Source organism: Prinia subflava, chromosome 26 (assembly GCF_021018805.1).
Source record: "Prinia subflava isolate CZ2003 ecotype Zambia chromosome 26, Cam_Psub_1.2, whole genome shotgun sequence".
Classification (NCBI taxonomy): Eukaryota; Metazoa; Chordata; class Aves; order Passeriformes; family Cisticolidae; genus Prinia; species Prinia subflava.
This window is the reverse complement of record NC_086272.1, coordinates 514,639-527,585: the sequence shown is the minus strand read 5'-3', so window position 1 is coordinate 527,585 and position 12,947 is coordinate 514,639. Positions and strand designations below refer to the sequence as shown.

Below are 12,947 nucleotides of genomic sequence, written 5' to 3'. Positions count from 1 at the left end.
TACAAACAGAAATAGCTGTGCAGCACATCCTGAGTAGGAGATGTTCCTGGTGTCCCAGAGGGAATTGTGCATGGCTTTGGGGACAGTGGTGCAGATGGAGCCCAGGTCGCTGAGGGCCAGGTTGAGCAGGAAGAAGAACATGGGGCTGTGCAGGAGGTGGCCGCAGGCTACGGCGCTGATGATGAGGCCGTTGGCCAGGAGGGCAGCCAGGGAGATGGCCAGGAAGAGGCAGAAGTGCAGGAGCTGCAGCTGCCGCGTGTCTGCCAATGGCAGCAGGAGGAAGTGGCTGATGGAGCTGCTGTTGGACATTTCTTCACTCTGGGCACTGTGGACTGTTGAAAGAAGACACTGAGAAAGTGGTATCATATTCCTTCTGTCAGTCCTATATATTGTATTTGTAATCCCCTCAAAATTACTTATCGCAAGGGAATTTTTCTAAACTTTTTTGAGTTTGGGTTTGTGCTGCTGAGTTCCTGCCTCATCTTCAGCACCACTTTCAGCCTGAATACCTTTGAACGCAGAGGGAAAACAGGGCTCCCTGTGCCTCAGTGCAGTCAGAACTGCTGGCCCCACACAGGTGTCCTTTGTTGATTACACCTGCTTCTAGTTCAGGGTGATACCACTTAAAACAAGCCTGAAAAAAGAGTAGAATTTCTGAAAGCTCAAAATGAAAAAAAAAAATATCCCTAAACCCATCTCTCCTTTTTTTTTTTTTTGTGTTGCTGAACAGGGAAGGATATTTAGGATTGGTCTGGCTCTCTGCTGCCTGTAGTTGTGCCTCCTGGGAGCTGTGTCTCTCTATCCAAACCTTCTCCCTGCCAGTGCTCCCAGAGCCCAGCCCTGCCCTGGGGGCTCAGCTCTGCCCTGCACACCCCTCCCAGCACAGGGCACTGCCCAGGGGCATCTCCCTGGCACCAGGGCCTTAAGGGCCGCTCAGACAAACAGAGATGCTCAAGCCAAGGTGCTGCTGCTACTGTCTGTAGCTAGAGCAAGGTGAGGAGGCACTTTCTGAGGGAAATCTGAGGCAGATCTGCTGATCCCCAGGGTGACAGTGCAGGAGTGTAAGTGGCACAGACAACCCTGACAGCCCCTTTCCCTTTCCTTCATGAGAAAGCTGAGAGCAGCCCTGGCCATGCAGCACCATCTCCACAGCAGCAGGAATCTGCCCTGATGGGGGTGGCTCCTTCCACCTCCAACTTCTCCCCACAGTCCATGGGGAGCTCCCAGGCAGGCTGAGAGCTGCCCCTGGCAGGTGGCAGATCCCCTGGCCTGGCCAAGAGCCCTCAGGGCTGCAGCACCTGCTCTGCACCACAGCCCTGGGCAGCCCTGGCTGCAGCCCCAGCTCCTGCCCTGTCCCTCTGACGGTGCCCAGGGCAGCCCCGCTCTGGAGCACATCCTCCCCCAAGGCAGCAAGGGCAGCAGAGCCATCCTTACAGTCACCTCAGTGCTGTCCTGGCTCAGCTTGAGGAAATCCCTGCAGCCAGAGACTCACTGTGTCAGAAGTGGTGGAGATTTATCCATGAATGGCCTCAGAATTGTCCTTCCAGCTGCTTTAAGCCTCTGTCTGCTTCACTGCTCTGAAGTGCCTGCAGACAGCACCCTCAGCCCTGCTGGGCTGGGAGAGGAGCTGCTCCTCAGGAGAAATGGCTTTTGGAAGGTCTTCTTGATTGCCAGGAGCTGCCTCTGTGCCAGGAGCCCAGCCCAGCTCAGCACCACAGACACAGCTTAAGGACTTCAATTAGTCTCTTGAGGTTTGGTGTTGTTTACATGAGACTCAGTCCCTGAGAGAGTGTTCAAGAAACTTCTCAAGAATTCAAAATTATATTGAAAAACTGAAGTTTCTTTAAGTTTTAGTGGGTCCCACTAAGAGACACGACTGAGAAAGTGTCCCCAGGTTCCAGTCAGAGCAGAACACTGCAGGCAGTGATGACAGGTGGGGACAAACAAGGCAAAGGTGTCTCTGATGCTGAGCAAACCTGGATGTGTTTCAGGAAGGCCAAGAGCCAAGGCCTGAGCCCCAGCCCCTGCCAAGGCAGATCCTGTCCCTCCCTCACAGCTCAGGGCTCTTCCCGGGCCACTGGGATGTGGGGATGTGCAATGCCAAGGGCAGCACCATGGGGCGGCCCCTGCCAGGCTGCTGAGCAGGGACAAGGAGGCAATGAGGCCCCAGGCCTGCAAGGGTCACTTGTCTCCTCTGATGCCTCAGGCCCAGGGCCAGCAGCCATGGCCCAAGTGCTGCAGGAGTTGGCTGTGTCAGGGCCTTTCAGCTGCTGCCCATGCCTGTGCCCTGTGCAGCCCAGGCTGTCCTACGGTGTCCATGCCCTGCGCCTCTGTCCCTGCAGGCTGTCCTCATCCCCCAGCTGCCCCACCTGGCTGGTCCCTTCCTCTGCTGACAGCTCTGCATCCTGCCTGCCTCTGCCTGGGCACACAGAGCCTTGGGCTGCTCCAGACTCCTTCTGCGGGATGTGTTGCACCACAGCCCTGCTCTGGCAGGGAAATTCCTTTCTCCTCATGTCTACTCTGTGCCTCCCCAGCTGCCCTTTGCAGTAATAATTTCTTTCTCTGGCTGTTTTCTACTAGGTTAATAGGATACATCAGCTCTGAATCCAGCCTTCAGTCCCTTCCAGGGCTCTCATCCCCTGTCCTCATTCTCCACTCCACTGAGCACAGAGCTCCTTTGTCCCTATACAGTGGTCAAGAGGTTGAGGCCAAGAGCCTGGACAAGAAGGACAGTTCTGTTCCATAGGAAGGAAAGCACAGAGCCCCAGTGCTCCAGGGGCAGAGGAGAAGCAGCTCTCACCATTCCAAGGTCAGCCGGACCCCTCAGGCAGCCCCAGGAGCCCAAGCCAGCCAGAACTGTTCCCTGTTCCCTTGGTTCCATGGGGCCCTGCAGTGTCACAAAGCCCCGTGGCCCCAGTGCCACAGTGGCCCCTTGGCTCCATGGAACACCCCAGGATCACTGTGGTCCCTTGGTTCCATGGAACATCAGAGGATCACTGTGGCCCCCTTGGTTCCATGGAACACCACAGGATCACTGTGGCCCCCTTGGTTCCATGGAACACCACAGGATCACTGTAGCCACCTTGGTCCCATGGAACACCACAGGATCACTGTGACCCCCTTGGTTCCATGGAACACCACAGGATCACTGTGGCCCCCTTGGTTCCATGGAACACCACAGGATCACTGTGGCCCCCTTGGATCCATGGAATACCCCAGGATCACTGTGACCCCCTTGGTTCCATGGAACACCACAGGATCACTGTGGCCCCTTGGTCACACAAGCTCTGCAATGTCCCCATGGCCCTGGGTTCCACCAGCCCACGCAGGGTCACAGTGGTCTCCAGAGGAAGGAAAGCACCGAGTCCCAGTGTTTCAGAGACAGATGAGACACAGCCACCAGAGGCCAAGGCCAGCCACATCCATCTGTCCAGGCAGGTTTGTCTGGGAACAGCCCTTGGATATTGGGGATTTGGAATGTGGAATCCCACTTTCAGCCATTTGTGTCTGGACGAGCTGGATGAGTCTTTTCCATGAAAAGGAAAGCATGGAGCTCCAGTGTTTGGAAGGCAGGTGAGAGCTGGCCCTCAGGAGGCCAGACCAGCCAGACCTGACAGTACTGGTGGCTTTTGTCTGAGAGCAATCCCTGGAACGATGGAATTTGGGAGGTGGAATCCCAGTTTTGGCCATGGGTGCCCTGTCAAGAAGGATGGGTTTTTTCCATATGAAAGAAAAGCACAAAGTCCAAGAGGTTTGGAAGATGAGAGGTGGCCACGGTAAGTGAGGGCAGCCACACCTGTCTGTCATGGCAACTTCTGTCTTGGAACAATCCTTGGATATATGGAATTTGGGAGATGGATTCTCAGTATTGGCCATGGGAACTTGGACATGGAAGATGTTTAATTCCATAGGAGGAAAAGCACAAAGCCCCAGTGTTTTGAAGGCAGATGAGAGGCGGCCCCTGGGAGGCCAAGCCAGGCAGATCTGTCTTTTCCAGAAGGTTTGATCTGATAACAATCCTTGGATATACTGAAATTTGGAAGTGGAATCTTCTGGATTTTGATCATGGACACCTGGAATGACGGTTTTTTTCCATGGCAAGGAAAGGGTGGAGCCCAAATGTTTTGAAGGCAGATCAGAGGTGGCTCCAAGGAGGCCAAGGCCAGCAAGACTTGTCTGTCCTTGCAGCTCTTCCCTGGGAGCAATCCTTGGATAGAATTTGGGGGCTAAAATCCTGATTTTGACCATGGGCTCATGGACAAGAACGACAGTCCTTTTCCATAGGAAGAAAAGCACAGAGCCCCAGTGGTTTGGTGGTAGATCACCAGAGGAGATCTGGTGGCCAGACATGGCCCCCAGGAGGCCAAGCCAGACAGACTTTTCCCTCCTGGAAGCTTTTGGCTGGAAGAATTCTTTGGATAAACAGAATTTTCGAGGCCAAATCCCATTTTTGGCCATGGGTCCCTGGAAGAGAAGGACAGTTCTTTTTCACAGGAAGGAAGTCATGGATCCCCAGAGGTCCAGGGGCAGATGAGAAGCGACCCTCGACATTCCATGGTCAGCTGGAGCTGTCAGGCAGTCCGCCCGCTAAGAACGAATGATCCTGGGAGACTCCATCCCTGATCCACCCCCAGGACAGGTTTGAGGATAAAGCCTTGCGGGAGCTCACCAGGTGCAGAGAATTTTTCCTCTCCCAAGCAGCAGAGGAGCAGAGAAGCAAGCTGGCAAGCCCCAGTAACAGTGTTGAAGGAGAAAAAAAACAAGAGGAAAAAAGCAAAAGACCAAAACCACAGGGCAACAAGACCTCAAATCAGATGTGCTGTGCCACGTGGCCACTGAGTCAATGGCCCCAACCAGAAGGAAGAGCAGCCCCCGTCCCCCAACCCCTGCAGGACCCCGGGCTGCCCCTCCACCCATTGCAGCACTCCCAGAGGCAGGGAGGGGAGGCAGTGACCATTCCTGGTACAAAACAAAAAACAACCCAAAATGGTGATGGGTTATGAACCATCCCCAGGACAGTTCCATGAGGCTGCCCTGTGTCACAAGGGGCACTGGGTTATACAAGAGCTGGCAGTGCCCCAGTGGCACCTGTGTCCCAGGAGACCCCACTCTGCCCAAGTAGAGCCTTGCATCCCTGAGATTCCACGTTGTCACAGTGGTCTGCTAAGCTCATGGGGCTGTGCTGTGTCACAACGGGCACTGAGTTCCACGTGCCCTGGCACTCTCCAAGTGGCGCCTGGCTTCCATCAGGCCCCGCTGTGTTTGCAGCTGGCACTTGGCTCCCCAAGATGTCATTGTGTCACTGTGGTCTCCTGGGTGCCCTGAGACCCCGCTGTGTTGATGCCTTACAGAACCTAGAAATAAAGTAACACCCTTTGGAGATAATATTATAGAGGAGGTAACAGAAAGGCTGATCTTTATTGGAGGCCTCCAAGGGGCAGATACAGATAATGTCCACAAAATGCCCAACCCCTCCATGAAGTCAATACAGTTTTATAAGTTTAGCAGTTTAGCATATTTGACAGAAGTCACCAATTAGGAGCACAGGTGGTGAGGCATGACCAAGTTCCTTGGCAAGAGTCACTCTACCCCTGACTGGACACTTTAGGCACAGCAAGGAAGGAAAGCATCAACACAACCAAACCAAATCCAGCAATCAAACCACAAACAAACCGAGAACTGTCCCTCTGTGTGTGTGTGACAAGAGGACAGTGAGGGCAAGGATAAAAGGAACATGGCCTTTAGCTGAACAGAGCTCAAACTAACAGGACTTAGCTTCTACCTTAACCTTAACTTACACCTTACACAATTTAACAAAAGAACAGCACTGAACAGTATTTTTCCTAAGTTATAACCTATGATGTAAACATTTACACAGAAATAGTACCCAGCTTATAAATTATATTAAACCTGGAATATGGTAAGGCACTTTACAAAGCACTGACTCAGGAAACGCTAAACCCTACAACTTCAAGTTATCCATATTTTGAGAAGAGGAAGTCAGGAGAAGAGAGAGAGAGACATCCACAGCCAAGACCTTGGATCCAGCCCATCTCAGCTGCTGTGAGCTCTGGGGCTGTGGGACATGTCAGTGTCACAGCCGTGTCACAGCCTCACCTGCTCTGGTCCCTCTCACAGGTGGGGTTTTGGGGGTGCCAGGGGCTTGGCAGCCACTTTGGGGTTGGCCCAGAGGCTGCAGTGGCTGGGGCTGGGGCAGTGACTGTCCCACCTATGCAGAACTTGTCCTGGGCCCCCAAACACACCCTGGAGATGTCGGGGGCCTTTCATCATTTCTCTGCTCTCCAGCACCGAGGCAATGGACTCTGGCTGCAGCTCTGAGCTCGTGCCCAAAGCAACCACTCCTGGCAATGGGGCTCCATGGAGCTGCTCTCAGGAATCCCCTGCCAAGAATTGGGGAGTGCCCCCAAACCGCCTCAGAAACCTGGGATGCACCAAAATGCCTTTAGGAATGTGGAATACCCAAAAACTCCCTCAGGAATGGGTTCCCTCTCCCTTCACTATTCCCAGCCTTCGGCTTTCTCATTCCAGATTTCACCACACCCTCCCAATCCCCACCCAAAGCCATCCCACCTCTCCTGGACATCAGGACCCCCTTCCCAAGACATATTTCCCCCATCCCACCCCTCCCAAACCCCATCCCACCCACCCCCCTCACCCAATGCCCATCTCACCCCTCCTGATTTGCAGCACACTTCACCAAAGTCCTTCCAACCCCGTTCCACCCTGAGGGGCTGTTGAAATCAAGTAATTTTGGGGTGGGATTGAATAGGTTTCAGTGGCATTGAGTGGTTTTGAGGTAACAGATCAAACCTTCTCATCTCTTTGAGTGCCAAGAAATGGAGAAAATGACACCAAATACCCACAAATCCCTAAATCCTACCAAGTATCCCCCTGAATCCCAGATCCCCTCGAAAAACTAGCAAAAAGTGAGGCTTTAGATGCCTTTGATGAATTTGTTCATTTTTATCCCAATTTTGTCTGTTTTAAAGGGATGAAGAGGAATCAAAAGAATATTAGGGACCACCAAACAAAAGGACCACCAGCCCAGTGTCTCCCCAGTGCAGATCACAGGGAATGTGGGTCATCAGGGCTCTGCCCAACGTGATCCCCTGATGCAGGATAGAGTTGGAGCAGCACACAAAGCTCTCCCCACAGTTGGTTCACTCACAGGGCTTCCCTTACCAGTGCCTCTGTCGGTGCCTGGTCAAGGGAGAGCTGTGGGTGAAGCTCTTCCTGCACTGGGGACACTCACAGGGCCTCTCTCCGGTGTGGATGCGCTGGTGGGTGACGAGGTGGGAGTTGTTCTTGAAGCCCTTCCTGCAGACAGGACAGCAGAAGTGCTTCTCCTCTGTGTGAATCCACTGGTTCTTGAGGAGGTGTGAGCTGGTCTGAAACTTCTTCCCACACTCAGGACACTCATAGGGGCTCTCCCTGGTGTGGATCATCTGGTACTGGATCAGGGTGTTGCTCCAGCTGAAGCTCTTCCCACACTCCAAGCACTTGTGGGGCTTCATCCCATCATGAAGCTGCTCATGCACCACCAGCTCAGAGCCCTGGCTGAAGCTCTGTCCACCTTCCTGGCACTGGGTGGGTTTTTCCTCCTCTGAGTACTCTGAGATGGGTTTGGAGCCCCTTCTCCTGCGGGATCTCTGTGACTTTTCTTCCCCATTGCATTCCTGCACCATGGAGGCGCTCAAAACAGCCTCTTCCATGAGGTTCTGCCGTGGGGATTTGTCCTCCCTGGTCTCTGTCCTCAGCTCTTTGTCCAGGGGAGGAAGCACAAGGAGTGGATGGGATTTGCCTCCGTGCCAGAGGGAAGGGCAAGGAGATCCCCCCAGTGCATCCCCGGCAGGACGGCGTCGGCAGCGGGGTTGTCCTGCAGCCGGGGCCAGGCTGGGCTGGGAGATGGAGCAGGAGAGAGGGGCAAAGGGGCACTGACTTCCTCCTCACCTGCCTGGCTGTCCCTGGCCATCTTCCTCTTCCTTGCAGCTGCCTTCTCCATCTGGTCAAGGTCTGGGAGTGGGAAATTCTGCTTTGGGGAAAAATACAGTATATGAGCACATTGGGTTGGGGGATTCCTCCTGCCCAAGTCCATCTCTAGAAGTCACTGGGCTTCTGGTGCCCATATAAAGCTCCAAAACACAAAGATTCATTTCTCCAAAATAACCAAGTGACCAAGGTTCAGCAAAAACACCCAACCATGAGTTTCTTCTTTCTCATCTCTCCACTTTGGGGTCCTGGAGATCCCCCTGTCAGTGTTGCCCCGGGTCAAGTTTTTATTGGTGTTGGCCCTCTCTGGGCTGCTGTGGCTCCTGAGAATCCACGAGGTTCCCCTTCTCCGGGCTCACCACTTGGGGATCACAGGTGTCCCTGGGCTCAGCACTATCCAGGGTCCCTCTTTCAGAGTCCTGGGGTATCCATGGGTCCCCCTTGTCCTTGCTCCCAACCTGTCCAGGCTTCTGGAACACCCCCAGCTCTCACACTGCCCGTTTCTGCTCCCCCCCTTCCCGGGTTTCCCTCCCAGCGCTGCTGGTACCGGGCGATCCCCACGTGTCTCTGGGCTGACAATGCAGCCCCTGAGCCGGGCAGAGCAAGCCCCACCACGGGGGGACCCTGCATGCCCCGCTCCCTGGGCAGCCGCGCCCAGCCCCGGGCACAGAGCTCTGCCCGGGGGGCTCCCGGCCCAAGGCGGCGGCTCCGGGCCCGGGCGGCCGCTCCCGGCTCCCACAGCCCGCCCGGGGCCGCCCCGCCCGTGCCGGGGCTGCGCCAGCGCTCCCCGCACCCAAGGGGGTTCAAACTGCCGGGGGCATCTCACAAAAAAACATTGCCCGTATCCCCTCCCAAAACAATAAAATCCCAACCAGCCATCAACCCCCACAAAAAATAATCCGAAAACAAACCCATAAACTAACCCCTTCCACCCTGCCCTCCTGCGCCTTCGCAGGGACCCCGACCCCGCGGGAATGCCCCCGGATCGGGACAAAAAGCTGCTCCCCTGGAGGCGCTTTGAACACCCACCCGCGGCCCGGCCCTGGCACACGGCTCCCGGCAGCTGCCCCGCTGTCCCAGCCGGGCCTTTGCAGCAGGGAGGCTCTGCGGGACCCCCGGGCTGTGCCCCCTCCCAGTCCTGCCCGCCCCGGGGCTGACCTTCAGCCCGGGCTCTCTCGCTGTCCCGGCTCCTGCCGAGTCCCCGCTCGCAGCTCCTTGGGCCCCTGGGCTCTCCTCTGGGGGTTGGGGAACAGCCGGCAATGGACCCTTGCCCTGAAAAGGAATCATTTTGGTGCTCTCTAGAAAGGCCAAAACTGAAACTTTGTTCCTTTTGCCTGGGTGCAGAGACCATCAGGGCATTTTCTGCACAGAGTTCCAGCCCCCAGCTTTAGTTGAAGGAGCTGCCTACCAATGTGACGCTGCCAGGAGCCTGTCCTTGCTGTCACCTGCTGTGGCTGGGCATGAACAGAGCTCCTGCACTTGCATTTGCAGCTGCTGTGCAACCAAAGCGGAGGGATCTGGAGCTGCCTGAATGCAAAAACTGCAATATGAGCCACTCTCAAGGGGGAAATCTCCCCCTGCTGTGCCAGCCCATGGCAATGCTGCCATTCTCTGCTGTTGCTGGGGCACTCTTGGGTCTGGCTGAGCAGGAAAGGTGACCCTGAGCCAGGAGATTTCTTTGGCTGCAGCAAAGCCTTGGAATGCAAAGACCTTCCTGATGCTGTGCCCTGGGCCAGGATGGAATGAGCCACCAGAACTGAGCCTAAATTTCTTACAGAATTCACAGAATGACTGGGTAGGAAGAGACCTTCAAGAGCATCAAATCCAACCCATGCTCCAACACCTCAACTAAACCATGGCTCTGAGTGCCTCATCCAATCTTTTTTTAAACACATCCAGGGAAGGTGACTTCACCACTTCTCCAGGCAGACCATTCCAGTACTTTATCACTCTCTCTGTGAAAAACTTCTTCCTAATATCCATCCTGTATTTCCCTTGGGGCAGCTGAAGACTATGTCCTTTTGTTGTGTCAGCTGCTGTCTGGAGAAAGAGACTACAGCTGACTACACCTGACTACAGCTACCCTTCAGGGAATTGTAGAGAGCGATTAGGTCACCTCTGAGTCTCCTTTTCTCCAGGCGAAACAACCACAGCTCCCTCAGCCGTTCTTAACAGGGGTTTTTGTTCCAAGCCCCTCACCAGCCTTGTTGCCCTCTCCTGGACGTGCTCAAGCGTCTCAATGGCCTTCCTAAATTGGGGGCCCAGAACTGGGCACGGCACTCGAGGTGCGGCCTCACCAGTGCCGAGTACAGGAGAAGAAACACTGCCCTGCTCCTGCTGGCCACACCATTCCTGATCCAGGCCAGGAGCCATTGGCCTTCTTGCCCACCTGCCCACACTGCTGCCTCATGTCCAGCCTGCTGTCCAGCAGTGCCCCAGGTCCCCTTCCCTGGCTGCTGTCCAGCCACTCTGTCCCCAGCCTGGAGTGCTGCAGGAAGTTTTGTGGCCAAAATGCAGGACTCAGCACTTGCACTTATTAAACTTCATCCTATTGGACTCTGCCCATCCATCCAGTCATTCCAGGTCTCTCTGCAGAGCCCTCCTACCCTCCAATAGATGGACACACAGTCCAAGCTTAGTGTCAGCTGCAAATTTACTAATGAAAGACTCAATCCCCTCATCCATGTCGTCAATAAAAATATTGAACAGAACTGGCCCCTGCACAGACCCTGGAGGAACACCACTGGTGCCAGCAGCTGGATGCAGAAACTTCACCAGCACTCTCTGGGCCCAGCCATGCAGGCAGTTCTTAACCCAGCACAGAGTGCTCCTGTCCAAGCTGTGGGCTGCCAGCTTTTCCAGGAGGGTGCTGTGGGAGACAGTGTCCAAGGCCTTGCTGAAATCCAGGTACACAACATCCACTGCCTTTCCCGCACCCACCTGGCGGGTCACCTGGCCATAAACGGAGACCAAGTTGGTCAAACACGACCTTCTGTTCTTAAACCCGTGCTGGCCGGGTCTGATAGCCTGGCCATCCTGTAGGTGCTGTGTGATGACACTCAGTATAAGCTGCTGCAGTACCCTACTGGGTACTGAGTTCAGGCTGACTTGAGTTGTGGGATAAGGATTTAACAATTCAAACTGTAAAGCAGGTATGTTTTATTTCCATCTGGGACACAAGGGGGATTTTCCACCATACCTGCGTACCTGGTTGAGACAGGTTTAAGGTTTAAATACACTCAGATCCCACAAAACAACCCCTCCCTCCCCGCCCATTCTCTGCCCACTCTCCGCCTCCTTGCACTTCCTATTATAATTAGCCTTCTCTGGTGCCACATCTCCTGGTGGTTGCAGGCTGGGGTCTTCTGATGAAGTAAGAGGTCTTCCTCAGTTGTTCACTGTTTGACCTCTTCCTCTGGGCAGGTGCAGTGAAGGTTTGGCTAACTCCCAGGTCACTTTGTCCTGGCCAAAACCACGAGCCTGGTTCTTTCTGATTTCTTAAGCCACAGGTTCTGCTTTATGGGGTTTTCACTATACCTAAGTCTTGCTTTACTGAGTTTTCACAATATACACAATATACATCTTATCTCTGTGGCCTTTACCTAGCAACTAAATCCTCATGTGTTCTGCTACAAGTTGTTTTTCTGCTTTTACAGGATTGCTAAATAAGCTGTATATTTCTGCTTCCCCTCCATCTGCTTAAGCACATTAAATGCTTCTAAAATTCTGAATTTTAGATATGTTTCCCATATCAAACTGGCCTATAATTACCAGGATCCTCCTTTCTACCCTTCTGGTGTAGGGGTGACACAACACATTGGCCAACCTCCAGTCCTCTGGAACCTCACCAGTGAGCCAGGACTGTTGGGAAATGATGGAGAGTGGCTTCACAAGCTCATCTGCCAGCTCCCTCAACACCCTGGGCTGGATCCCATCTGGGCCCATGGATTTTGAACATCCAAGTGGCTCAGCAGTTCCCTGACTGCCTCCTCCTGGATAACAGGGGCACCATTCTGCTCCCTGACACCATCTACCAGCCCAGGAGGGCAGCTGTCCTGAGGACAAGCCGTCTTCCCACTAAAGGCTGAGCCAAAGAAGGCTCAGTTAAGCACTTTTGTCTTCTCCTCATCTGCAGTTCCTAAGTTCCCTCCCACATCCAGTAGAGAACAAAGGTTGGTCCTACCCTTCCTTTTGCCATTAATATATTTGTAAAAACATATTTTATTATCCTTTACAATAGGTGCCAAAACGACTTCAAACTGAGCTTTGGCCTCCCTAATATTTTTTTTTCCTACATGTTCCCTTAAATACTTCCTGAGAGACCTGACCCTCCTTCCAAAAATGATACATCCTCTTTTTGTTCCTAAGTTCCTCTGAAATCTCCTTGCCCATCCAGGCTTGACGTTTGCCTTGTCAGCTCATCTTTCAGCACACAGGGACAGTCTGTTCCTGTGCCCTCAAGATCTCTGCATTGAAGCACACCCACCTTTCCTGGACTCCTCTGTTTTTAAGGGCTCCTTCCCAAGGAACTCTCGGAATAAGTCTCCTAAAACGGCCAAAGTCTGCCCTCCAGAAGTCCAATGCAAAAATCTTTTTGATGTCCCTCCTGAATTCACCACATATTGAGAACTCTGTAATTTCATGATCCCTGTGCCCCAAGCAGCCTCCAAGCACCACATCTCCCACCAGCCTTTCTCTATTTGCAAACAAAAGGTCGAACATAGTCCCTCCCCTGCTGGCCTCACTCACCCGCTGTCACAAAAAGTTCTCCTCCATCCACTCCAAAACCTTCCTGCACTGCCTCTTTGCCGCTGTACTGAGTTCCCAGCAGATGTCTGGTAGGTTAAAGTCACCTACGAGAACAAGGGCTGGTGATCCTGAAACATTCTCCAGCTTCTTAGAGAAGAAGTTGTCCACCTCTTCTTCCTGCTTGGGTG

The 12,947-nt window shown here is 53.8% G+C and overlaps 1 protein-coding gene across 1 annotated transcript in view; it reads right to left on the bottom strand.

The window, feature by feature from the left end:
* Positions 1-7,199: 7,199 nt before the first annotated feature.
* LOC134562162 (zinc finger protein 239-like) overlaps positions 7,200-12,947 on the bottom strand; it is a 31,646-nt gene continuing 25,898 nt past the window's right edge. Inside the window, exon 2 of the mRNA XM_063419587.1 lies at positions 7,200-7,594. Within this exon, the coding sequence (XP_063275657.1) occupies positions 7,200-7,594 (395 nt within the window). The remainder of the gene's footprint in view (positions 7,595-12,947) is intronic.